General features: G+C 53.1%; 1 protein-coding gene across 2 annotated transcripts in view; it reads right to left on the minus strand.

Moving 5' to 3' along the window:
- Nucleotides 1-235: 235 nt before the first annotated feature.
- The window catches only part of SLC19A1 (solute carrier family 19 member 1), a 33,678-nt gene continuing 8,181 nt past the window's right edge, over nt 236-25,732 (minus strand). For both annotated transcript variants that reach the window (XM_054044558.1, XM_054044556.1), the window contains exons 2-6: nt 21,432-21,757; nt 6,171-6,915; nt 3,426-3,618; nt 2,256-2,397; nt 236-658 (exon numbers count right to left, since the gene is read on the minus strand). In XM_054044558.1, coding sequence (XP_053900533.1) covers nt 470-658; nt 2,256-2,397; nt 3,426-3,618; nt 6,171-6,915; nt 21,432-21,608 — 1,446 coding nt within the window. In that variant the 5' untranslated portion in view covers nt 21,609-21,757 and the 3' untranslated portion in view covers nt 236-469. The remainder of the gene's footprint in view (nt 659-2,255; nt 2,398-3,425; nt 3,619-6,170; nt 6,916-21,431; nt 21,758-25,732) is intronic.

The following is a 25,732-nucleotide window of genomic DNA, read 5'->3' on the forward strand; positions in this document are numbered from 1 at the left end:
ACCCCGAATGAGTGTGTGCGCACGCAAGTGTCTATTGGGAAAACCCAGCCCAGGAACCGCGTCAGTAATGGAGCCGTGTCACTCAAAGCAGCAGCCCTGGGGCCAGGCCTGGCGCTGGGATGGGATCTCTGGGTTTGCACCATTCTGTCCTCAAAGGCCGTTCTTAACACTGGGGTTTGCATGGTGCGGCTTCTGCCGGCACTGAGGCTGTGATGGGAGCGGGCGGGAGTGGCAGCTCTGCCAGCAGTAGCAGTCTGGGGACCAAGGGTGCGCACAGCCCTGGGGATTGGTGGCCCCTACAAGCTAGGATAGGACTGCAGCCTCACCCGGGCCTGCGCTCCTTGCTTTCTCAGGTGCACATTGACACTGTGAGGAAGGTGAGAGGACCGTGGCCAGCCATTCCCTGGGACTGTGATGGGCTAGGGTGGGCACACAGGCCACTCCCTCGGGTCTCCTCTCCCAGATGCACTCAGATGTGCACACTGCCCGGCTCCAAGCTCCTCTCCTTCCCTGGTGCCTCCTCAGCAGGGCTTCCGAGCTCCTTGGCAAACACCGGTTCCTGCGGCACCTTGCGCCGGCGGTGCGTCACGGCCACGTACACTGCTGCCCCCAGGTACACCACTGCCAGCAGTGTGAAGTAGGCGAAGTACACATAGAACTGAAGGGGAGAGAGAGCACACGACACCAGAGCCCAGGTTAAACCTACAGCCTACCCCCCCTCAGTCAGCCAGCACTGCCCTGCCTTGCTGGCTGGCACCAAAGGGTTAATGGCAGCTGGGGACAGGGCTGACCCCCCGCCCCCCTTGCACTTTCTGTACCCAGCAGCAGGTAGCCACAAAGCTCCCTGATAACTGCTGTGTGATGGGGGGGGCACAGCTGCATTGGGGCTTGGAGGAGCGGAAGGGAGCCAGGGGCAATGGGGGAATGTGGGGGCCAGGGGAGGCAGCCGAGGCCGGGGCACCAATATACAATTTCACCCAGGGCACCATTTTCCCTAAGGCTGGCCCTGTCCCCACGCTGAAGGCTGGACCCAGGGGAGCAGGGAGTGGGCTGAGGGCAGTGAGGGATGCTTTCCTGGCAAGGATGAGAAGCTAGAGTGCAACCCCCATCTTTGACCGCCAAGGCTTTGGGGCCTGCTGGGAAGAGCAGAGTTGCACTCCAGCTGAAGGACACAAGAGGAGCCCAGGTGCGGCAGAAGATGCTGGCGTGTGAATGTGGGGGTGTCATGTCATGGGATTTTAAGGACTACGTACACGGGACTGATAACTAGACCGTTTGGGGAGTTATGTTTTGGAAAATGTGCACAAGGTTTTGTAACAAACCAGCCCCAAGGAGGGGTACTACCAAGGCAAGACAGCCTAGTGTAGAGTCCTTGTGTTACCTGAGAGGGAAACTGAGGCAGGCACACTAGTCATGCCATGGCCTGTCACAAGAGGGTGCTCCAGATGGCTCTATGACAGGGACACCGTTAAATTGGCCCAAACAACCTTAACTTTGCCCCTGTCCAGCTCCCAACAGCCCCCTACTAGGCAGGGTGCTATATTTGCCCATCAGCCATTTCCCCAGTGAGTTGCTCCTAAGCACGTGTTCATTTCCCAGGGCTTGGGGAACTTGGCAGCCTTCGGGCTCAGCTCCCATTTGGGAAAGTGAGCAGCAGAGAGGCACAGACCTGGCTCCACGGGCAAAGCGTGAGCCGCTCCCCGTCCAAGCCAGCCAGGGCTGGTCCCGCTGCACACTGGGTTCGAGGCAGTTTCAAGGGCTTTGCTGGGGCTCTAGGGCTCAACCACTCCCCGAATGCCGCTGTGCGTACGTCAGCCCTGAATGCACACTCGGGGGGGGGGGGGGGAGGGGCTGTTTGCAGCTGAGCTTGTAGCAGGCGCTTCCCTAACAATGGGGAAGGGGCAGGGAGGAAGCCGGGCTAACGTCATGAGCTAATTTGGCCTGCAGTGCCATCTGGCAGGGGCCAGCTCTAGTGCAAAAGGGGTTTCAACATGATATGGGTCTAGGGCGGGCACAATAACCAGCCAGGGCAGAGCCAGATGGCAAACCAGGCCAGCAATACAGACCACTAGTCACACCCCTGCCCTGCCCTGCCCGCCCAGCGGCTACTTTCATGGCTGTGGGCAGTTTCCCTTACCCTGCCCAACCACCAAACAGCCCTGCCATAGGTTTCTCGGCCTGGGCCAATCCGACCCACTCGGCCTCCTGAGTGGCTCCCCACTGGCAGCCCAGGGGAAGCTGCGCAGGCCCCTTACCTGCGGATGCACGGAAAGGCCCAGGCCCCGCTTGTCTGATATGATCATGGTGATGATGGTCTTCAGGACGGTGGCAAAGAAGGTGTTCACGCCAAACACCAGGGCACAGAGCTCTTTGGAGAGGGAGGTGGCAATCTGGAAACTGCCGTCAAAGCGAGAAGAAAGCAGTCACTCAGCGTCTGCGTCTGTCTGACAGCAAACGTACAGCCAACTCCTCGGTCAGTGTCACTATCGCCCTGACCCTGCCTGAACCTGCAAGCTGTCTTGCCGGCTGGCTGTTCTCCCAGCTGTCACGGCCGAGCTGTGGTTTATAGAGCAGGGGTAGGAGTTCCTGGCTAGGGTCTGTGCGATCCATTGGGATCTCTATGAGAGGCACAGGGTGGGAGTTACCAAACGCCTGGTTACAGGAGCCCTCAAGGGGCCCTGAGTCTGAGAGGATGCGCTCACTCAGCACCTCCCCAAATCCCACCCCCAGGCCCTGAGGAAATACGCCACACACAGTTCCTAGCATGCCCACCTCCTGCCTTAGGCTGGCAGAGGCCAGCACTGCGTCTGAATGTGCAGTGCCCGTGGCCCAGTGTCACCAGTGGGCTTCCCTCTGCCGCTTCAGCCTTCGGGGCGGCAGACCTGCCCACTCCACACCAGGGCAATTTGGGCCCATCTAAGCCCTAGAGGCTGTGCTGAGGGAGTGCTGCAGGCTCCAGTTCCAGTGTGCTTTGGGCTGAAGGGAGTGGTGCTGCTGTGCCCACACCCGTAAGGGGCTGGAGAAGGCAGGTGCCATGCAAGCACAGCAGTGACCTGCACCAGTCAAGGGCCAGGGGGTTGGGATGTACATCACTGGAAACGGTCCCACCTACAACTCACACAAACCCCATGCCACCCAGCCCCACTAGGCACTGCGCCAACGTGGAGAGCAAGGGCCAGCAGGCCTCTCTGGGTGTGGGCTGAGGTGCCCCACTGGAAAGCCCCGGCTGCATGGGCCCTGTCTCCTTGGTGGAGGGGGAGCCCAGCCCCCAGGCGCAGCTCAGGGCCAGTCGCCAATCCTTCACTGCAGCACACGTTCCCTGCCCTCCGATACCAGCTCACCCGCTGGGGGAGTGGCTGCCCCGGCGTCCAGCTGTGTCCGTGTTACTCGTGGGGGACCCAGCAGAGCGAGACACCCCAACTCACATGGCTATGGGGACCAGGAACTGGTAGGAGCCCCTGAACAGGATGTAGGCCCCGTAGCAGAGCCAGATGTTGCTGGTGGTGCTCATCAGCAAGAGCAGCCCCGCCTGGAATGCCGTCACGCCGCCAATCACCAGTTCCGACCACCGCGCCCAGCGGATCTTCACATAGCCCGCAGCGAAGGCAGTGATGGCACCTGGGGAGACAAGGCCTCAGTGACTAAAGGCTGCCCGCAGGGTAGGGCCCGTGCCCGCGGCAGGAGCCTGCCTGGCTGCACTTGGTGCAGTGGTGACAGGACGTAAGCCAGGGCCACACGGAGATGGCAGCATGCAAGGAACAGATGAGTGCAGCTGGGCCTCTGTAAGCTCACCACTCACAGCCCCGTCTGCCCCAGCGAATGAGCACCAGTCCCAGGGCATTCACGGTCACTCTGCCGTGGCACTGACCTCCCAGCTCTGCCTTTCCTGTGGGACACACTCCCTTGGCAGGCACCAGCACTGCTGTGAGCGTGGAGCTGCGGGGAGTCTGGGGGCTGTGCTGAGGCACCTGTTGCCTGCCATGCAGCCATCTCCGCTCTCTGTTACCTCCCTTCAGCCAGCCTACGACCCCCTCAATGCAAAATGGCGGAGGAGTCACTTCTCTGCCAGCAACTCCTCCAGGCCTGACAAACTCACTGCACCCAACACACTGCTCTTCTAGGACTGATCCGAAAAGCACGTTGTGAGGGCTCAAATGAAAGTGCTGACACACTGCTCGCTAATGCCATTGTGAAATGCATGCACTGACACTAGTAAAGGAAGCGTGTATATGTGCTGAATCATGTATTAAAGTCTGTACCAAGGCCAAGTGGCCAACCCGGGCTTCTGCCAGACACAAGCATGGCTAGTCCCTGTCCCTGATGGACAGCAACAATGCAAGCCCCATTGCCATGTGACATCTACAGGAAAAGCAGGCTGACGTGAAAGCAAGGGGGAGCTCACCCGAGGACAAGCAAGGGTGGAGAAGAGCTTTATGAGGGGCTGCACTTCAGAAGGGGCATCTCCAAGGGTTACTGGCCTGTCAAGAGGGAGGGAAAAGGACCCCTGGCTCATCCATCACTGAGGATACTAGCGGGACATGTGGGATCGTGCTGCGGGGCGGTTGCTCGGGGTGAGAAGTCGCTGTAGACAAGGAGTTTAGCCTGACAGAGTGAAGTTTAGACTCTAAGACGCGTGTTATCCCCTTTGTTTTACACATAACCTGGTGTTCTTATTACCATTGCTCTTAAAGCTTAATCTTCGTAAATAAACTTGCGTGTGTTGTCACTGTGACTAGATCTGTGCTGGTTGTTCTGAAGGCCTGACCCTGAGCTGTGCCAGTCAAGCTGTGCGCACACTGTCTCTTCGGGGACAGCTCACCTGGTCATTTCTGAGCGTGGCAGTGACGGGCTGCATGCTGCAGGGAGCGCACTGAGGACTCAGGGCTTGCTGTGTGTCTGTCACTAGCCACAACAGAGGGGGTGAGTGTGCAGAGACCTGGGAGTCAGTGCTTGTCTGTGGCCACGGGCTGGAGGTTTCAGGGAGCAGAGCTATACAGGCACAGACAAGACTGCTTCCTGCTCAGGGCAGGTGGTGGTGAGGTCTCTCACAACCCGGGGCACCCCTCGGGAGCACCACACAGCCACCTCAGCCCCCTGCAGCGTCCAGATGGGTCCTAAGGGGTGCATGGCCCAAGTATCATGTGGGTAACAGGTGTGAGCTATTGCAAGCCCAGGAGTTTTAACTCCGAGAGTCCCTGGGAGGACGGGCAGTGGCTAGGGACGCTCCCTGGCTAAGTGCTTTCCCAACCTGCTGTTGCGTGCACAGGTCCAGCTTTACCTCTGCACCCTCCAGAACCAACTGTGATACAGCCCCAGAGCTCTGGCTACAGCTGGAGCTGTGAGAGTGACTCAGGGCATGCCCCCCTTCCCCGCTCACTCCGGGCTGCTAAGCCATGCATTCATCGGCTGAGTGCAACAGGTCAGACAGCTTCCGTGCTGCAAAATCCAACAGTGAGTTCAGTGCTCATGAAAATGGAGGCTAAGCTCTCCAGTCTGGGGACAGGCCCAGTGCAGGCAGATGCTCTGCGTGCTCCTGCACCCAGCCCGTGGCTACATGGGAAAGCTGCACCCGTGGAACAACAGGGGAGACGGCAAACCCCTTGGGTGGACACTGATTTGGGGTTAAATTTGGGGTCTAGTTTATGTCAATGAACTTAAACCCAAATCGGAGCACCCACACGGGTTGGCATCTCATTCGCTAGGCCATCTGACACTCCCGGTGCAGTTAAACTAGTGCAGCTTTGCCCAGCTGGGACTCCTAGACCCTGCCCGCTCCCATTCCAGCAGGGGCCTGCCTTGTGCAGAAACGCGCTGTGCTGGGCCACGCATTGCAGCGGCTTTGTGAACCACGACTCGCATCCAGCTGGGAGCTAATCCCCTGTGCGGAGCAGCTTTTGTTTCAGAAAAGCCCAGCAAGGTCACATGCGGCGCATTCCTGGGGAATTAGTGCCTGGCTCAGGACATGCCAAGTGTGGGGCTCATGCCTCGTAATCCCCTTGGCCTCCAGAGCCCTTCCCTCTGGCTCATGCCTCGTAATCCCCTTGGCCTCCAGAGCCCTTCCCTCTCTCTTCCTGCTGGGTAGCGCTACACAAGCCCACGGAGACCCCTTTGGACACCACGCAGCGCAGGGGAGCGAGGGGGGACCCCCGGAGGCAGACAGGGCCGTGTACCGAGCAGTGTTGAGGCGGCGTCCACCCCGCCGTTGTAGACCTTGCGGTTGTCCGTGGTAGGGTAAATCTCATTCCACAGGAGCTGCACGTAATAGAGCATGAGATAGTAGCCGGCAGAGTTGAAGATCCACCAGAGGGACCAGAGCCGCAGCTGGGGTAGCTTGGCGATAATGCAGAGCTCCCTCAGCATACGGAAGAGGGCCGAGCTGCGCCAGTGGGAGGGTGCGGGGGGCACTGGCTTGTCCCCGACTGGGTGCATCCTGTCCAGCTCAGAGGGGGGGGGGCCACCACTCTGGTTGAAGAAGAGGCTTCGCTTGGGCTGCTCCAGGAAGAGCGTCAGGAGGAGCCCAAAGAGCATGAACCCCAGCGAGACATAGTTGAGCGTCATGAAGGGCACCCCGCCCACGGTGACGCAGAGCTGCCCCAGCACCGAGCTGGTGAAGACTCCCATCAGCACGGCAGAGCGGGAGTAGCCGGCCATGCGCTGGTAGTGCGAGGGGGTGACCAGGGAGAAGATGTAGGAGGAGTAGGCCACGCGGGCCGCCATGGTGATGCCGTAGAAGAACTCCATGAACTGCATGGCCAGGATACTGGTGCCGAAGATCAGCAGGAGCCAAATGGAGATGTGGCTCAGGCTTTGCAGCACCAGCACCGGCTTGTAGCGCAGGTAATCCGTCAGCAGGAAGATGGGCACCAGCACGGCCATGTAGGAGTAGGACAGGACGGGAGTGATCTCGTTGGTCACCTGCAAGACACAGCAAACCAGTGGGAGCAGGAAACAGACAAGCTCGGCGCCTCCATGCCACCATCACTCCCCTCCAGGCCCGGGGTGGGGGCACAGACACATTCTATTACTGGGGGTGGGGGTGGGGGGCCAGAGGAAAAGTTTGGGCCTCACTGCTCTAGTGACAGGACTGCACAAGCTGAGCCTTGGAAGCCAGTCTGCTCTGGGGCCCTGATGGCCGGGCACTTCAGCAAACCCCAAATTCCTCAGCACCCAGCCAGGGCTTCCAGCATAGTAGCCAAGAGCTCGGCCAGGCGAGGTTCTGGGTGCAGGGGAATCTGGATGCACAGGGGCTTGTTGGGGGGTCTGGGTGCAATGGTAATGGGACCCTGCAGGAGGGTCCAGGTGAAGGTGGTTGGGGCTCAGCAGGGGGAGAGTCTGGGGGGGGGATAGAGTGCGGCAGAGGATCTGGGTGTTGGGAGCTTAATGGGGGTGTCCAGATGCTGGGGAAGTGGGGTTCAGTGGGGTGGGGATCCAGGTGCAGGAGGAGTAGGGCTCATCGCGGGGGGGTTCTGAGTGCGGGGGGGGTGGTGAGGCTCAGCAGGAGGGTCTGGGGATGAGGGGGTTTGGATGCACAGGGGTTGGGCAGATGGGGGAGCAGCTCCCTGTACAGGGATCCCTCCCCCTGCAGTTGAGGAGCAATGGCTGCAGGAAGTGGGGGGGTGGGAGGAGAGTTTGCAGAGCTTCCTGGTCCTGCAGCCAGCGAGAAATCTGGGGGTGAGTCTGACCTGGCCCCGGATGCTGTGCAAGAGAAAAGGAAGTCCCGTCCTCCCCAGCCCAGCCAGGACAAGCGGCTGAGCCCATCTCAGGGGAGGAGCCACCAGCCGAATCTTCCCCCGTCCCGCCTCCTCCCCACAGTGATTTACCTCTCTGCCGGCTTCCCTGGGCACCCAAAACATACTGCTGGGGAGGGTCACATGACCGCTCTTGTGGCTTCCCTTTGCTTCCCCGTTAGAAAGTCGGCAGGGGACATAAATTCTGTGCATGCACAGTGGCGCAGAATTCCCCCAGGAGTATAGATTGCATGAATGCTCCCACAGCCACTCATGGATCACACAGAGAAAGGCACCAACCAAACTGCCCCAGCTCCCAGCCTTGTACCTCAGGAATATACCATCTTGCACTGCTCAAGACGAGCAGTGCAAGTTTATTAATTGGTTCACCACTTCATCAATGGAGAGTGGCTAGACACCAGCCTTTGTAAACCTGAACGGATTTACCAACCACTTCAGGCAAACTCACTGCTAAAGATAAACAGTAAAACAAGTTTATTGACTATAAAAGAGAGATTTTAAGTGATAGGCAAAAAGTCAGAGTGCTTACCAAAAAAAAAAAGAACATACAAGCACGCAGTCTAAACTCTCAACCCTGTTAGACTGGGCAATAACTAGATTAAGCAGTTTTCTCACCCTGCCGGATATTGCAGTTCATAGTACATAGGTATCACCCTTGAAACCTGGGCCAGTCTCCTCTGTTGGAGTCTTCAGTGTTCTCAGTATCCTTGTTGCTAGTTGCAATGTAGGTGGGGGAAGGAGAAAGGCCAAGCATGGGGCCCCCGGTTCTGTTTTATACCCTTAGGGCTTGACTACACTTGGCCGCGGCAGCGCTGTGAAGCACGAGTGTAGTCGCGCCACCAGCGCGTATGTACTCCACCTCTCTGAGTGCAAGTTGCAGGGCTGTACAGAGCCAGTGTAGCCAAAGCCTCAGTCCATGTGCTTGGAGAACACAAGTCCAGGCATGTCTGGGGGGCATTGCTGAGTCCGCAGGCAAGGTTGAGCAATTCCCCTAGTATGGCCTTATGCAGGTGAGTCATTGATTTGTAGCTCCCTTACTGGACAATGGCTGTTGATGGTTGTCCGACACCTGCCCGGACATTAGTTACTTTTCTTGCTGTTGTCTCTGGGGAGATAATATCTGGTCGATTCCCCAACTTACAGCCTGTTTTACTGACAACACAATCTCACAACTTCATATGCACTAATGATCTACATATTTATATAGAACAGTGACTTTCAGCAGCTCATAACCTTTCCCCTGAAGTCTTACAAGGCATGCTTTATATACAAGATCACAATTATACATAAATAGAAACATGGGGGTTACAGGGAACTCCCCCGAGCGATAGTGTCTCACAGGAGCCTGTTGTCCCATAACCAGCTGATACTGCGCGTTGTCATAGAAGCATCTCCACTCCCTACACCAGGGCACATCTAAAGTGGGGATGATTCAGGGCCCTGCTCCCTGCCAAACACTCCCTGTTCAGGCGGCGAGTGGGCGGGATGGCCTGTGATCAGCCTGGATCTGCTGCAGCCACCCCCCCCCCGCCACAGGCAGACATATTCACAAGCCTCTTTCAGTCAATAAAAGTACATGATGCAGTGGGAGCTGGGGAAGGGCTTAGACTGCACTTCTCGATGACCTTGCACCCAGTAACACCCCTCTACTGAATGCGGTGGGGTCCCTTTCAAATGAAGATGACCGGCCAGCACCGAGCAGCGCGTGGGGGAGCAGCAGGTTTATTCCAGCACAGCCTGTCTGTGAAAGCCAGGGGCAAACACTGGCTCTCAGAGGTTCTGCTGGAGCCAGTGGGAAAATGGGTGATGCATGCAAAACCGTGTCCTTTTGTATGGGGAGATCTTGACGGACTAGCACTACCCATAATTGGAATATTGATTAGCATCCTTATTGCTAAAAGCAGCAAAATCAGTAGATTTTAGCAGGCCTCTGCAACAGCCTTAGCACAGCTGCGCAAGCAGCCGGGGAGGGGGCGAGGGGGAGGGAAGGGGAGGGAGCCACTCTCCTTCCTGGTAAGAGCTCTGGTGAAATTGCTGAGGTATGTGTTTTAGAAAAACAGGAAGATGATCTACATCTGCTCTTTGGGATGTGTTTGTCAGGGCCCTCCAGACATGCGGACTCTGCAGAAACACGTCTAACTAATGGTTTGAGGAAACCTCATTTAAACTTTGAAACTGTTTAACAAGTTTTTTTATTGACCTGTTGTTACACTAAGCCAAACAAACAAGGAGAGACAGGATGGGGTCGGTGGACTCTGCAGAAGCACTTGGTGGGCACATGATAGGATCCCCAATGGCAGGCAAAAGACTGGCCAATCGACTGGCTGTCCTTACACTACTCGAAGCCAGCTCCAGACTTCAGTAATTATTGATTTTGGGGGTGTTTTACTAATCTGTTGCAGACGTGTGGAAGTGCTTGCGACTAAATAGAGTGAAAGCGCTCTTGTACTGTGCCGTTGTGCCAGCCATCGATCGGTCGGACGGCCATGTCTCCAGTGAGTTATTGCCTGCACCGCCTCGCTAAGAATAACTGTTACCAAGAACTTTGGGTTCTTAGAATCACGGTAACAGTTTGGGCCCTACATATGCAGATCCAGCATGCCGCTCACAGCAGCTTCATTATTGAGGCCAAGCCTCTTAATAAAATCCTGGGTCCCTTATCTCAGTGAATTCAACAGCCTACTTTGTGCTGGGGCCGGAGCTCGGCTAAGCCCCAGGCTGACGCTTTTGCCTGGAACTCAGCATTCCTTTGCATGAAAATCATCAGCATGGGGTCCCAGCCTGGCCCCCCCACAGGCATGCTAGCACGGAGCCTAAGTCCTCTCCCATGCAAAGCCCATGTTCCTGCCGGTGGTGCAGAGATCTCCACAGCACGGGAATGCCTTGCACCCCCCATTGCTTCCGAGCGCCTCTGCAGGGTCAGAGACTGCCTCAGGGCAAGGACCACCATGCCAGAGCCCGGTGTGTACAAGCCCTGCAGACAGTGAACACACAGCACTGTCCGTGGGGGAGGCCTGGACTGGGAGGGACTGCTGAGATAGAGGGGGAAGGACTCACAGCCATGGGAGAAGAGAGCAATCTTGAGGCAGAACCACCATACGCTTCCACCAGGCCACCCTACTGAAGGAGTGACTGCCGGGCCTGCGCGTGTCAGAGCCCGCTTCTGCTGCTGGCACTGGTGTGTGTGCACATGTGCAGGGAGCTCAGTGTGGGCTGACAGCCCAGGACACAGTGCTGCGCCGACAGGGCTAAACTCTGCGACTGACGCTTGCCCAGGGGAACGTGAAGTCGCCATTGGTATTTTAAGCAGTGTAAAGTCTCCCCCACTCCCAGAGGCCAGGAGAGAGCTGGATGGCCTGCTCCCAGCTTTCCCCAACACTGGAGAGAGGGGGTGACAGGTGGGAGAGGGAGAGCGAGGCAGCCTGCAGAGGCAGTCCAGGGAGGCAGAAGCACCTTAGTGCAGAGGGGAAGCGCAGGCCAGGTGCACAGCAGCTGCTATTCTGCTCTCAGGGCTGAGGGTTCCTGGCCCATGTGAAGATCTCCATTAGCTGCAAACAAACGCTGCGCGCGCACACACACACACACACACACACACACATCCTCATCTTTGTAGCGGTGGCAGCAGATTCTACGGGAAGGCCACGTGGCTCATTGGTTCGGGTTTGCATTCGGACGCAGTGGCCTCTCTGCCTGATCTCCCTGCACAACTCCACGAGGGGTGCATTGGCTTCTGGGTAATCACCAGCAAAGAGGAGGAGCGCAGCAGAGCCAGGACCCAGGGCAGCGGTGGGCGGGCAGGCAAGCTTCAACTCCAGAGCTTAGAGAGAAAGGCAAAAGGTTCCCCTAACTCGCCAGCTCTGCCAGTGCCCATCTTAGCACAGGACCCTCATAGCTTCCTGCCCGGGCCCAAACCCCGCAGTAACACAGAGGTGTGCCCTGGGAGCGACCTTTGGAAAATCTGCCCTCTATCTCTCTGCATCTCAGTGCCCCCCTATAGAACAGAGCCCACCCCTCCCTGCATGCATGTACAGCTCCTAGCACAACGTGGCCTGCTCTCCCTCAGGCCCCAGGCACTGCTCTAGCACAATAAACAATAGAAGGGGCTCCGGCTAGTGTGCTCATCCAGCCATTCCTAAGCTGCCTGCCTAGGCCAGTAACTGGCATGGGGAAGCCTGGCCCGGAGAAAGGCAGAGAACACGAGAAGTGCGTGTGACTTTACCAGGAGACACTGAAGACCCCAGCCATGGGTGCCCTCCAGCCAAGCTGCTCCAGCTCCAAGCTGTCACACCTGACATTAGCCCCCTCCCTTCCTCCCCTGCACAGCAAGCAGGAGGCTCCCGGGAGCAGCTCCAAGGCACAGGGCAGGGGGAAGAGGGACAGCTGAACTGCCTGGCAATTGATAGCCTGCTGGGCGGCTGCCGCACAGGGAACTTAGGGGAGCAGGGAGCTGATTGGGGGCTGCCAGTCCACCCTGGTTCCAAGCCCCCACCAGCCAGCTGCAACGGGACTGCTCTTCCGGCAAGCAGTGGACAAAGCAGGCGGCTGCCAAATGACGTTAGACGGGAGCATTGCACAACTTTAAACGAGCATGTTCCCTAATTGATCAGCACTTTGGACACCTCACAGGGATGCCAGCAGCCACCGTCTCAGCAAGTCAGTGCAGGCACGAGAGGACACAGCGTGGAGAGTGTTGCTGGACAGCGTTACCAACGAGAGTGCCCAGAGGTCATCTCCCCTCCCGACTATCACCAGCAGGAAGGTGCAGGCAGCAGCGTAAGGGAGACTCCCTGTCCTCAGAAAGACTGGATGCCCCTGCCCTGCCTCCCCACACTTCTGAATCTCCCCAGCCGGCCAGGATTGCTGAGCAGCCGTGGCCTGATAACCGTGCAGAGTTCCCAGGCGAGCTGTTCCCTGCCCAGGACGGGGAGTGAGCCAGAGAGAGCAGCAATCCCGTGCTCAGCCCCCGAGGCCAACAGCACAGCCCCCTCGCCTCCCATCCCTAGTCCTGCCCCTCGTGCTGCCGCGAGCGGATCCTGCAACGCACTTTGGGCTGTGGCTCAGACGGACGACACTCTCCAAACTAAAAGTGTATCCAGCGATTTTCAGGCAGCCGAGACCAGTAGATCATCTCGGCTGGACTCATGTAGTCCCCGGCATGACACCTACCCCCCCAGTACTGTTGGTGTAATCCCTGAGAGCTAGGGCAAATGCACTGACTGGCAGGGCCGCGTTCGCCAGTGCATCAATCAGACAGGAGTGAGAGGCCTGTTTCTATGGGGCTCTGCTGGTACCCTCTGGCGAGGCTCTGCACATGCATTGGGCACAGAAAGGTTAACTAAAACGGGCACATTTTAAAAGCCCTTTGTAAACATGTTTCTTTCTGTATAAGCTCCTTGTTTTTCCTCCTTCCTCAGCACATATCCAAACTGCTCACACAGGAAGCCACAGCTGATGGCTCTGAAACGTGACCTCTTGGGAAGCGAGGCAGAAGGGAGGTCCTGCTGCGTGAGAAGAGTACGGAGCTAGTCCATGCGGTGTTCTGCACCAGCCCTCAGCACACTCTAACCCTCATGGCAGACCACATTTGGCCAGGTGCACTCCAGCCAAGGCTTTCCAGAGAAGCACAAACTGCTTGTTATGGCCATTAACTGGGTTAAAGCCTAAGCCACCAGGAAAGCAGGGCCAGGTTCGTTTATGGGGTGATAATTATACAATCCAGATGATCACATGGGTCTGTTGGTGCTGCAAACCAAATAGAACATTTCAAATCTGGCCTTTGTCCAAAGGAAGATATTTTTGCAAAATCATTTTTTTAAAATTGTTTTTCCAAAAATTTGTCAAGCTTCAACCCCACAATGTTGCCAGCTTGGACACCCTAAGGGTGGTGGGGGTTGTTTAAATTTCCACGATTGGGGGGTTGTATTGACAATCTGGATTTTCCAGTTTAATTAGATGGTGTGTGTGGCGGGGGGAGAGAGTTATTCAATATTGAAAATCTCCACTTTTCCAAAATTCCGATTTCACAAACATTTCTTCCAAAAGCAGGATGTTTCCAGCGCAGGAATGAGTCCATCGGCACATTCCCAAGCCCAGCACAATGCGAAACACTGCTGGATTTGGGCAAATCCTTTTCTGAGTTTTTCAATTGGCTGCAGTATCTCTGCCAGGGTGTTCTGTGCAACCCCCCACCCTGGAACCCTCCAGTGCAAAGCCAGGCCCCTGAGAGGGAAGGAACAGGCTGCAGAGAGGCCTTTTGGCCTCTAAGTGCCTCTTTTACTCAGCTGTTTAGCCATGGTGGCATTTTTCTGATCCTCTTACTGTTTGTTTGTTTGCGGGATACATTTAGTGTGAGCCTCTAGTATGGTGTTTTTAAACAGTCTCCATGCGCTTTGCTGGCATTTCACCCTGGCATGTTGCCTTTAATTTCCATTTAACGAGCCCCCTCACGTCTGTGCAATTCCCCTTTCTGAGGTTAAATGCTCCTGCGGTGGGTTTCTTTGGCAGTTCCCCCTCCAGGGCTGTGCCATGTAATTCCATCAGGGCTGCGATTCCTGAGAGTAACTACTCCAGTGTGGAGGCTGCACTGTGAGAGCGCGCACCGTGCACTGTCCTAAGCAGAGAACGTCTCCAAGGGCCGGCGCTGCGGTACCGCTCCTCGCCAACGCCCCACGGCTCCGCTGCATGTGCCCCGTCAGCCAGCAGGGGTTTGTTCTCTATTGTCACCAAAGGGGGATAAAAGACTCTCCTTATCAGCGTGAGGGGGACCGTTACCAGCATTCAGCCAGTATTCACAGAGGCGCTGGGCGTCATCTGGCCCCTCGGCAGCTCGGAGCACAGGGCAGAAAGTAAACTCTCAGCCTGTGCTGATTCAATGTACTGCCCACCCGTTGCTCCCCTCCCCCACACGGCCTGTTCCCTTTCCCCTCCCTCACCTGCCCCCCACAACGGGGCCTGTTTGCAACAGCAGCAGGTGCAGGGACAGAGGAGCAGGAACAATATTGACCTACTTATGTCATGGAGTTGGATAACCTCAGATGAAAGGCCCATGGAAGCACATGACCCCATTACTCTCTGGGAGGGGCCGGCAGGGGTAGGTCAATGGCAGCAGGGGGTAGGTACAGAGTCTCCTTCGCTCTAGCTCAGGGGACTGTGCGGTTAACATGATACTTCTTTTCCTTGGCGTTGTCTAGCCATTCATCTGAGACACTCCTCAGTGCAGCGGGGATCTATCCCCGCACCAATGAATTAAGCCAGGCCGCGCTGCAGGGACGGCGTGAGGAGGGGTGGGCCGGGCAACTTCCCCTCAGCAATCAGAAGAGATCGACCCACGGTCATCGAGATGCTATTTTAAAGTCACTTTCCCAGTCAGGAAGCTGCAGAGGGGCCGGAGTGTGAGACAGAGCAACCCACCTGCCCCCACAGGCCAGCCCATGCCATGCCGGCAGCTCAGTGCAGGGCACATTCCCGGTCACCGAGCTCAACGCCCATGGGCTCACCTGGATGGCGTGTCCCTCTGCCTAATATGGCAGCTCAGCCCCTTAGCATGGGGCTCTGGAGACCCTGCCCGCGAGAGGGGTCCCACAGGGCAGAGAGCGGAACACGCTAGTGCAGGGGCATCAGGTAGCAACCAGAGGGGAGCACGGAGATGAAATTTCCAGCCACCTCTGTGGTGGAAAGGGTCTCTGAGGCTCAGGGCAGGAGGCTACCAACCCTCAGGGACCCGCTCTGACTCCTGCTCTCACAGTCCCCCAGGGCCTAGCGCACAGGGGCACAACCTGCAGGGGGCTAACTGGTGACAGTCACACTGCACAAGGCACCTGCAAGGTCAGAAGCACAGAGCACACAGCAATCTGGAGACCTGAACTGCCCTCCATGCCAACCACATCACTCCTCCAAAATCCCAACCCGGCCTGGCCTCTCCCCGCTCCTCTCTGGGACACTCAGTGCTGGGCTAGAGCGCTGGCAGCCACCAAGCGAGGAGATCATCTGCACACAGGGATGTCACTCACCGTCCTTCCTCACCCTCAGGAGGGGACACAGCACAGACCCACCGAACCCCATCGCCCCATGGAAGGGGGCTCAGGCCCAGCCAGGAGATGTTCCCACGAAGACCAGCCTGGTAGCATAGAGTCAGGCTTTGCTCTTGGGAGCTGAAGTCAATCAGAATCTTAGAACTGTATGTCTGGAAGGGACCTCAACAGGTCATTTAGTCCGGCCCACTGCACTGCGGCAGGACCAAGTGAACCTAGACTATCCCTGACAGAGGTTTGTCCAACCTGTTCTTAAAATCCTCTAATGAGGAGGATTCCATAATCCCCATTGGAAGCCTGTTCCAGAGCTTAACTACCTTTATAACTGGAAGTTTTTCTTAATATCTAACCTAAACCTCCCTTGTTGCAGATTATCCCCAAGACTTCTTGTCCTACCTTCAGGGGACATGGAGGCCAATTGATCCCCATACTCTGGATAACAACCCTTAGTATATTTGCATAATATTCTCAGGTCCCTTCTCAGACTTCTTTTCTCAAGACTAGAGATGCCCAGTTTATTTATTTATTTATTTATTTTAAACCTTTCCTCGTAGATCAGATTTTCTAAACCTTTTCCCATTTTTGTTGTTCTCCTCCTCTGGACTTTTCAATTTATCCACATCTTTCCTAAAGTATGACACCCAGAATTTAATACGGCCAATTTCCCAAAGCCGAAAACAATTATGAACCAAATCAGCTAGGAGGAGGAGTTTAATCAGAAAAATGTGAAGGATAATTGGGAATCATTTAAGAACACATTACTAGATGCCCGATAAGTCTTAATCCTACAACTGAGAAAGTTGTGCTGGTTAGAAAAAATGCCTGGTTTAGAAGGGAAATGAAGGCAGCTGTAAACAATACTTTTTATATATATAAAACAAATGGAAAAAAGGGGAAGATGATAATAATGACAGTAAATCAGAAATTATGAATTGTAGAAAATTGATAAGGAAAGCCAAGGGACTGAAGGACAACTCTATGACTAACAGAGTTAAGGACAATAAGGAGAAGTTGGTCACTAGCTGGTTTGAACAAGGGTGGATTCTCAAATAGTGGATTCTCAAATGGTAAATTCTCTGTAACTTGAAGTCTTTAAATCATGATTTGAGGACTTCAGTAACTCAGACAGAGATTATGGGACTATTACAGGAGTGGGTGTGTGAGATTCTCTGGCCTGAGATGTGCAGGAGGTCAGACTAGATGATCACAATGGTCCATTCTGGTCTTAAAAGTCTATGAGCCTACAAGTTTTTAAACACATATTAGGAACAAAAAGAATCCTGACTATGGTATTGGTCCATACGAGATGGAAATGGTAGAACTGTCAATAATAATGCAGAAAAGGCAGAGGTGTTCAATAAATATTTTCTGTTCTGTTTTCGGGGAAAAAACGATGATTGAGTCTCATAGTATAGTGAGAACGCTCTTTCCATTCCATTAGTATCTCTGGAGAATGTTAAACAGAAGCTTAAAGTTAGACACTTTTAAATCAGCAGGTCCAGATAACCTGCATCTGAGAGTTTTCAAAGAGCTGGCTAAGAAGCTCGCTGAACCATTAATGTTCATTTCTTGAAGCACAGAGGAAGTTACCAGAAAACTGGAAGAAAGCTAATGTTGTGCCCATTTTTTAAAAAGGATCAATGGGATGACTGAGTAATTATAGGCTTGTCAGCCTGACATCGAGCCCGGGCAAGATAATGGAGCTGCTAATATGGGACTCAATTAATAATGAACTAAAGGAGGATAATGTAATTAATACAAGTCTACTTGTGTTTATAGAAAATAGATCCTGTCAAACTAATGATGTCTTTTTTCAGATGAGATTATAAGTTTCATTGATAAAGGTAATAATGTTGATATAATATACTTAGATTTCTGTAAAGTGTTTTACTTGGAACCACGTGACATTCTGATTAAAAATATAGATCAATATAAAATGAACATGGCACACATGGAATGGATGAAAAACTGGCTAACTGATAAGTCTCAAAATGTAACCATAGAAGGGGAATCGTCATTGACCAGGTCTGTTTCCTATGAGATCCTGCAGAGATCAGTTCTTGGCCCTACACTATGTAACATCTTTACCAATGACTAGAACAAAAACATAAAATCATCACTGATAAAGTTTATGGAGGAGTGGTAACTAAAGAAGAGGACACTGATTGAGAGAGGTCTATATCGCTTGGTAAACTGGACGCAAGCAAACAAAAAGCATTTTAATTTGGCTAAATGTAAATGTACAAAACTAGGAACAAAGAATGTGGGCCATACTTACAGGATGGGGGACTCTATCCTGGGAAGCAGGGACTCAGAAAAAGATTTGGAGGTCATGGTGGATAATGAGTTGAACTTGATTTCCCAGTGGGCCAAAAGAGTTAATGTGATCCTGGGATGCATAAATAGAGGAATCTCCAGTCGGAGTAGAAAGATTATTTTACCTCTGCATTTGGCACTAGTGCGACCGCTGCTGGAATCCTGCATCCGGTTCTGGTGCCCACAATTCAAAAAGGATGTTGATAAAGTGGAGAGGGGTCTGAGAAGAGCCACGAGAATGATGAAAGGATTACAAAATCTGCCTTATACATTCAAGGAGCACGATCTATTCACTTAACAAAAAGAAAATTAAGGGATGATTTGATCACAGTCTATAAACACCTATATGGGGGAACAAATATTTAATGGGTTCTTCAATCTAGCAAAGAAAGGTCTAACATGATCCAATGGTTGGAAGCTGAAGCTAGACCAATTCAGAGTGGAAATAAAGGTGTACATTTTTAGTGGTGACAGTAATTAACCATTAGAACAATTTACCAGAGGTCGTGGTGGATTCTCCATCACTGACAATTTTTAAATCAAGATTGGATGTTTTTCTCAAAGATCTGCTCTAAGAAATGATTTTGGGGGCAGGTCTCTGGCCTGTGCAGTACAGGACGTCAGACTGGATGATCAGAATGGTCCCTTCTGGCTTAGACTCCATGAATCTAAGAATTAAACACAGTTCTCCAGCTAAGACCTCACCAGTGCTAAGCAGAGCAGGACAATTGCCTCCGATGTCTTACATCCAACATTCCTGTTAATACACCCTAGAATGATATTAGCCTAATTCACAACCACATCATGTTATTGACTCACATTCAGTTTGTGACACACTAATACCCCCTGCCCGATCCTCTTCAGGAGAACTACCCCTAGCCTGTTCTTCCCCATTTCAGAGGTGTACATTTGATTTTTGCTTCCCAAGTGAAGTACTTTGCACTTGTCTTTGCTGAATTTCATCTTGTTGATTTCAGACCAATTCTCTACTTTGTCAACGTCATTTTGAATCCTAATCCTGTCTGCCAAACTGCTTGCAACCCTTCCCAGCTTGGTGTCAAGTGCACACTTCATACGCATACTCTCCACTGCATTATACAAGTCATGAATGAAAATATGGACTATTACTGTATGCGGGACTCTCCTCCAGTGGACCCCACTAAATATACCCTGCCAGTTTGTCAGTGAACCATTGAAAACTATCTTTCAGTACAGTCTTTCAGCCAGTTCCGCACTTACCTTACAGTAATTTCATCTAGACCCGATTTCCCTAGTTTGTCTAGGAGACGGTCACGTGGGAATGTATCCACAGTCTGACTGAAATCACAATATGTCACGTCTATTGCTCCCCCCGCCCACTAGCCCTGTAACCCTATCAAAGAAGGAAACTGGATTGAGGAGTGAGGAAACCAAACCCCCCCAACACCCCACAGAGCGATCACGCTGGCACCAGGGATGACAGTTGGGCTAGCTGGAAACCATGTCAGCCCCTAGCTTGCTGTACTGCTGCTCCCCCCACAGCCTAGGAGTGCCCAAATCCAGCACCGGGGTCTGGCACACAGACCATCCCCACTGGGTTGGAGGGGTGATAGGGTGACCAGACAGCAAGTGTGAAAAATCGGGATGGGGGGTGCGGGGTAATAGGAGCTATACAAGAAAAAGACCAAAAAATCAGGACTGTCCCTATAAAATCGGGACATCTGGTCACCCTAGGGGGTGAGGGAGCTGTGGGCCCAGCAGAACCAAAGTACACACCCTTCCCTGCTACTGACAGCAGCCTCCTCTGTACCCACAGCTCCCAGCTGTCTTCTCTGGGCTGGCCAGACTCAGATAAGAACATGGGCAGCGGGGGGGAGCTGTGCCAGGCCATCACCAGCGCTTCCTGCACTACAGCCCATCGCTGTCTCCCCACCCACCCCTCTCTGTGCCCTCTCTGCCTGGCTCCCCCCTCACTCCTTTCCACCGAGCGCCCTGAGCACAAGCCCCAACGCCGATCCCTCTCGGTAGCCCTGGGCAGTGCTGAGGAGCCCTTTGGCTGATCACAGAGAGGATGTTACAGCCTCTCCCTCCCCTGACAAGCCATGTGTGAAACGTGCACCTCAGACTGCCCCCAGTCACGGCACTATCCCGGCTGGCACTGCAGAACTACAGCGACTCAGACGCCTCCCCTAGAAACCTGGCGCAGCGTGTCAGAGAGGCAGGGCTGTGTCTCGCTGCACTTCGCCATCTCTGACCATGCATTTCTCATTTTCATTGGCTGGGCTGGGCAGCCGCATCAGGAACTAACAGCTCTGGACTCAGGGATGGGGAGGGCAGCGGGACAGCATGGGGGGAAGCAGGATCCATCAGGACATGGGGGTCTCAAACATCTCCCCTAAACGCAGAGGATTTTACAGGGAGCAGAGTCTTAGCTTGGGCTACCTTGGCCCAGCTCTCACATTTAAAAACCAGCTCAGTGTAACTCAGACCCCACATGTGGGTGGCCACGGGGCGAGCTCTATTTGTGGGCACAGGTCCAGAGTGCACCTCCTGTGGCCTTTCCACGGCTCAGTGAGATACACCGAGTGCCCAGAGGGAACGGCTCTTACAAAGGGGCTGAGAATGCCTCATGTGAAGAACGTGGCAGCGGTGTTGCCTCCAGACCCTAATGTAGCATATGTATGCACAGACAGTGTCCCCTCACACCATTGGATAACACTGGTGCGGAGCCCCCTGTTCACTGACAGCCTCCCAGATGGACCCCTCTCCCCGAGGTGCCATCAGCCTTCAGAGTTCTTGAGCCATGTGCAAATGGGCAGTAGCTTGCTATCCATGTAAGAGCAAACCCCGTAACACACCAGGGGGCTAGCACACAGAACTCCCAACACCCCTGCAGATGCGCTGGGGCACTCTTGCTGCTTGAGAAAAGCACTGTCTGGTTGTGTGACAAACACAAGGAATTGAGCATACTACGCAAACAGACGTAAGGATCAGCCACTGGCCTAGCAGGTGGGAGAGGGCTCTGAATTGCTGGTACAGAGAGCACACCTGTCCCGGACGGATGTACCTCTCACTCCAGCCCGGTGCTGTCCCACCTCACAGACAGATTTGCATCATTAGCAGGTAGCTGTTCTCACCTCCCACCCATTGCTTCATCTCAGCACTTACTGCTCTCCCATCCGCCAGAGAGAATCACTTCAGTGACCCTGTGGCAGTCCCACGGGAGCAGTGTTTACAGGAGCCTAATGCCCTTCAGGAGATGCTGAAAAGGAGTGCGTGTTGCAGACTGCTGCTCTCCAGAGCCAGGTGCATGACAGCTGCATGGTGCAGGAGGTGGAGAGACACACTGCAAACTCACCTCTACTGTGGTGAAGTTCTTGTCAGCTCCCAGCAAGTAGGGGGTGATGAAGCTCTCCCCAGGTCTGATCTGGGTCATGAAGCCATAAAAACAGAGGTAGAAGACGAGGAACTTCCAGCGCTGGTCCACTGCAGACTCCGGGGGGTGCTTTAGAGAACCATCATCCACGACAGACATGGCTCTGCCGTCGCCCCTCTCTGGTGCATCAGAGGGAAAGGACCTTTTCCCAGGTGGCTGTCAGTCAGGCCGAGCCACCTTCAGGCCAGTCTCTCTGTCTCCTTCTGCAGAGAATCTCCCAGACATAGATCTCGGTGCTGCTGGAAATTCTGTGGATATAGCAGAGTTTGGCAACAAATCAAATTCCTCTGCAAAATAACTGCAAACAAACACCCTGAACTTTCTCTCTAGTATATGTTTTTTCTAGCTGCAAAGACGCAAAAACAAAAAAGCTGATACACTCTTCCTTTGAAGACGCGGGCAGCACAAATAGATGGGTATTCTCAGAGAATGTTTAAGAACTAAGTAAAATAAATTGCAAACCTCAGTAAGTCTGGTTTACAGGGGTCTGCTTGTTCCTTTGCCTCACTCTTTAGCTAATACCACCTGTTCCACCAAAAAGCCAGGCAGATTGGTTTGTTTCCCTCTGCTGGAAAGTTTTACTTCCCAAGGTGCTGAATTCCAGGGGAGGCAAAGGGGCTTCTGCCAGAGGAATGGGAATGTTGCAGTAACTCAGTCTCACCGAATTTAACAGGGAATCAAAGCCCCACTATAGAATGCTGTAGGATGGTTACCATTCTCTATTCAATAGTCTGTAGGTTAGTAGCACCGTTTCTATAATTTCCTACTAGTGACACCATAGAATCATAGAATATCACAGGGTTGGAAGGGACCTCAGGAGGTATCTAGTCCAACCCCCTGCTCAAAGCAGGACCACTGTTAAGTTTTATAGGCCTGTCCTTTAAAAACGTACTTGTTTCCTCTTGAGGCCCATTCAAAATACAGACTATTAAACTAGTGGCCTCGCACTCATCACAGTGAGATCGCTAATTCCACAGAGAGGAAAAAAGAATTCAACTGACTCAAGAGTAAGTGTTCCTAGTGAAGACAGCAGATACGGAGTTGTGCACATACAGTAACTATTGGGCAGGGATGTCGGAACAATTTTTATAGTGTGGGGGCTGAGTGCCACTGAACCACACGGTAAACCCGGGATATAATGGAAACCACTTAAAGTCAGGGGGTGCTGCAGAACCCCCAGCACCTCTAGTTCCAGCACCTGTGCTATTGGGATCTGACTGACTTTAGTGCAGATTGTGAATCCAAGTTAAAAGTTCATGTGTGCATGCAGAGTGTAGCTGCCCATGTAACATATTGGCTGTAGGGACATTAGACAGATTTGCAAAGAGCTAGTTTCCCCTTTAATGATCTTCTCTCCACCTCACCCCCACCCCCATACGTACATACCAGGGATTGGCAACCTTTGGCATGCGGCCCGCCAGGATAAGCGCCCGGGCAGGGCGGGACGGTTTGTTTACCTGCCGCGTCCGCAGGTTCGGCTGATTGTGGCGGCCAGTGGGAGCCACAATTTGCCGTCCCAGGCCAATGGGGCTGCGGGAAGCAGCGCGGGCCGAGGGATGTGATGGCCCCCGCTTCAACGCAGCCCCCATTGGCCTGGGACAGCAAACCACAGCCAGTGGGAGCCGCGATCAGCCAAACCTGCAGACGCAGCAAGTAAATGGGGCGGGCCGCGTGCCAAAGGTTGCCAATCCCTGGTATATACACCCACACCCCACACAAAAATTGTGTTCAAAGAACATTATTAAGGTTGCAAAAGTTAGGAAACGCCAGATTAAAGTTGCCTGTGGAAAAAAAATGAATGATGGTTAGGGATTTTCCCCTTCACTTTTCCATTTTTCCTTTTGTCACTAATGTTCTCCAAATGCGAGGATGTTTTGAAGAGCTAAACTGTCCAAAAAAAAATGAAAAAGGGAAAAAAATACCCCACAGACATAATTCATTTTATTGCATTTAGTGATAAAATGGGAGATAGGAACAACACAAAAACACAGAAAAGGGGGGGGGGACCCTAAAAGCTTCTTGCAGAAGTTTTGGTTTCAAATAAAGGTCACATTTTGTTAAAAAAAAATTGTGATCAGCTCTTATGAGCAAATGGTATTTACAGCACCCAGCATGCATCTTACAACATCTGTAGGATGATCCACTTGGTGCCCCTACAGCATTCCTGCAGACTGACATCTCCTTACCAGCTGCTACTAGCAGGTCCGTAAGTGGCCACCACAAAATGCTTAGCATCACAGAACACAACGCTGCAGAGTACACATGGCCCCCAGGACAGAACAGGAAAGGAGAAGACAGGGGAGGATCCTGTGGGATTCTAATTCACAAGAGAGCCATTTTCACGCCTGCCTGTTTGGGGAGGCGCAGCTTCCCCTAACCGCCCCTCCATACAATTTGTGAAACCCGATGAGGCCCTCAGGCCAAAAAGTTTGCCAGCCCCTGATCTCCAGACCTCCTCAGCAAGTGTTCTGCTCAGTATGCTCTTATTTGGAATAATGCCCAGAACAAGATTTGTGAACTTACTTCCTATCCCATGACCTCATCGATTTAAATCCCTTGGGACCGGAAAGAGGGAAAGACAAATGACATCACCATCACCCTGCAATATAGACTCTACCTACCGCAACAGCTCTTATACACCTGCCAAGTACAGCAGATACCCAACATTCCCTGGGACTTGCAGCGCAGGAGATATTTCCTACTGTGGGCAGGGGAGGAAACCCTTCTAATATGCAGGTAACTTTATCCATCAGTTTAAGGCAAAACTGACAACTTTTGACTGTATCTGGTTCGGACAGCCCTGCCCACTCCCCACAAATACACTGAACTCCACCAGTAAGCAGATGAGAGAAGTTCTTACTTATCTCCTCATTGATCAATAAGTCTATAGATCCCTGACAAATGACAAACCGGATCACTGCAGCTGGGCCTAACCTGGGCAAATCAGACACCTAGGGCCCAATTTATCTCTGGTGAGGGGACTCCTTTGGCTTCTGAGGGAGGGACCTTGGCCAATTATCTGTCCAACTCCTGCCCTCTCAAGGCAGTTAGACCCTCACTCCTAGCTCGGATGCTGGTCCTTCTGCCACACGCTCACAAACTCACCCTTGTGACATACCAGCTGACAGGCCATCCTCACTTGGTCACAGAGTGGCAAGTTGCAGAACCAGAGGCTAGGTCCTGGTCCCTGCACCGTCACAGACTGGGCACACTTTAGAGACGTCAGTCCCTGAAGGAACGTAGCATTGCAATCACTCTACAGTTAAAGGTCTCTACCAGGCACGGTGCATTTGAGGGCTCCATGAGTAACTAGGAGAGGGGCATGGACACACTTCAATCTGCATCCATGTGCATGCAACATTCAGTCTTAGCAACTCCTCTCCGTATCTACCTTGACGGTCAACAGTTCTGTATAACGTTTTACCCATACCACAGAAACTGTATCACAGAATCTCTAGGGATAGTAATTCCATGCTTGAATAATAAGAATATAACAGTAAGAATACACTACCAACCACCTGACCAGGATGGTGAGGTGACTGTGAAATGCCCAGGGAGATTAGAGAGGCAATTAAAATAAAAAACTCAATAATAATGGGGGATTTCAACTATCCCTATATTGACTGAGTACACTGGGGGGAGGGATAGCTCAGTGGTTTGAGCATTGGCCTGCTAAACCCAGGGTTGTGAGCTCAATCCTTGAGGGGGCCACGTAGGGATCTGGGGCAAAATCAGTCCTGCTAGTGAAAGCAGAGGGCTGGACTCGATGACCTTTCGGGGTCCCTTCCAGTTCTATGATATAGGTATATCTCCATATATTTATGTCACCTCAGGATGGGGGGGGGAAAAGAGGGCAGAGATAAAGTTTTTAGACACCTTAAATGACTGCTTCTTGGAGCAGCTGGTCCTGCAACCCACAAGAGGAGAGGCAATTCTTGATTTAGTCCTAAGTGGGGCACAGGATCTGATCCAAGAGAACCCCTCGATAATAGTGACCATAATATAATTAAATTAAATATCCTTTGGGGGAGGGGGAATACCACAGTAGCATTAAACTTCAGAAAGAGGAAGCTAGTTAAATGGACATGGACATTAAAAGGTACAGCCACAAAAGTGAAATGCCTACAAGCTGCATGGAAACTTTTAAAAATACCATAATAGAGGCTCAAATTAAATGTATGCCCCAAATTAAAAAACACAGTAAGAAGACCAAATAAGTGCCA

The sequence above is a fragment of the Malaclemys terrapin genome, chromosome 11 (genome assembly GCF_027887155.1).
Source record: "Malaclemys terrapin pileata isolate rMalTer1 chromosome 11, rMalTer1.hap1, whole genome shotgun sequence".
NCBI lineage: Eukaryota > Metazoa > Chordata > Testudines > Emydidae > Malaclemys > Malaclemys terrapin.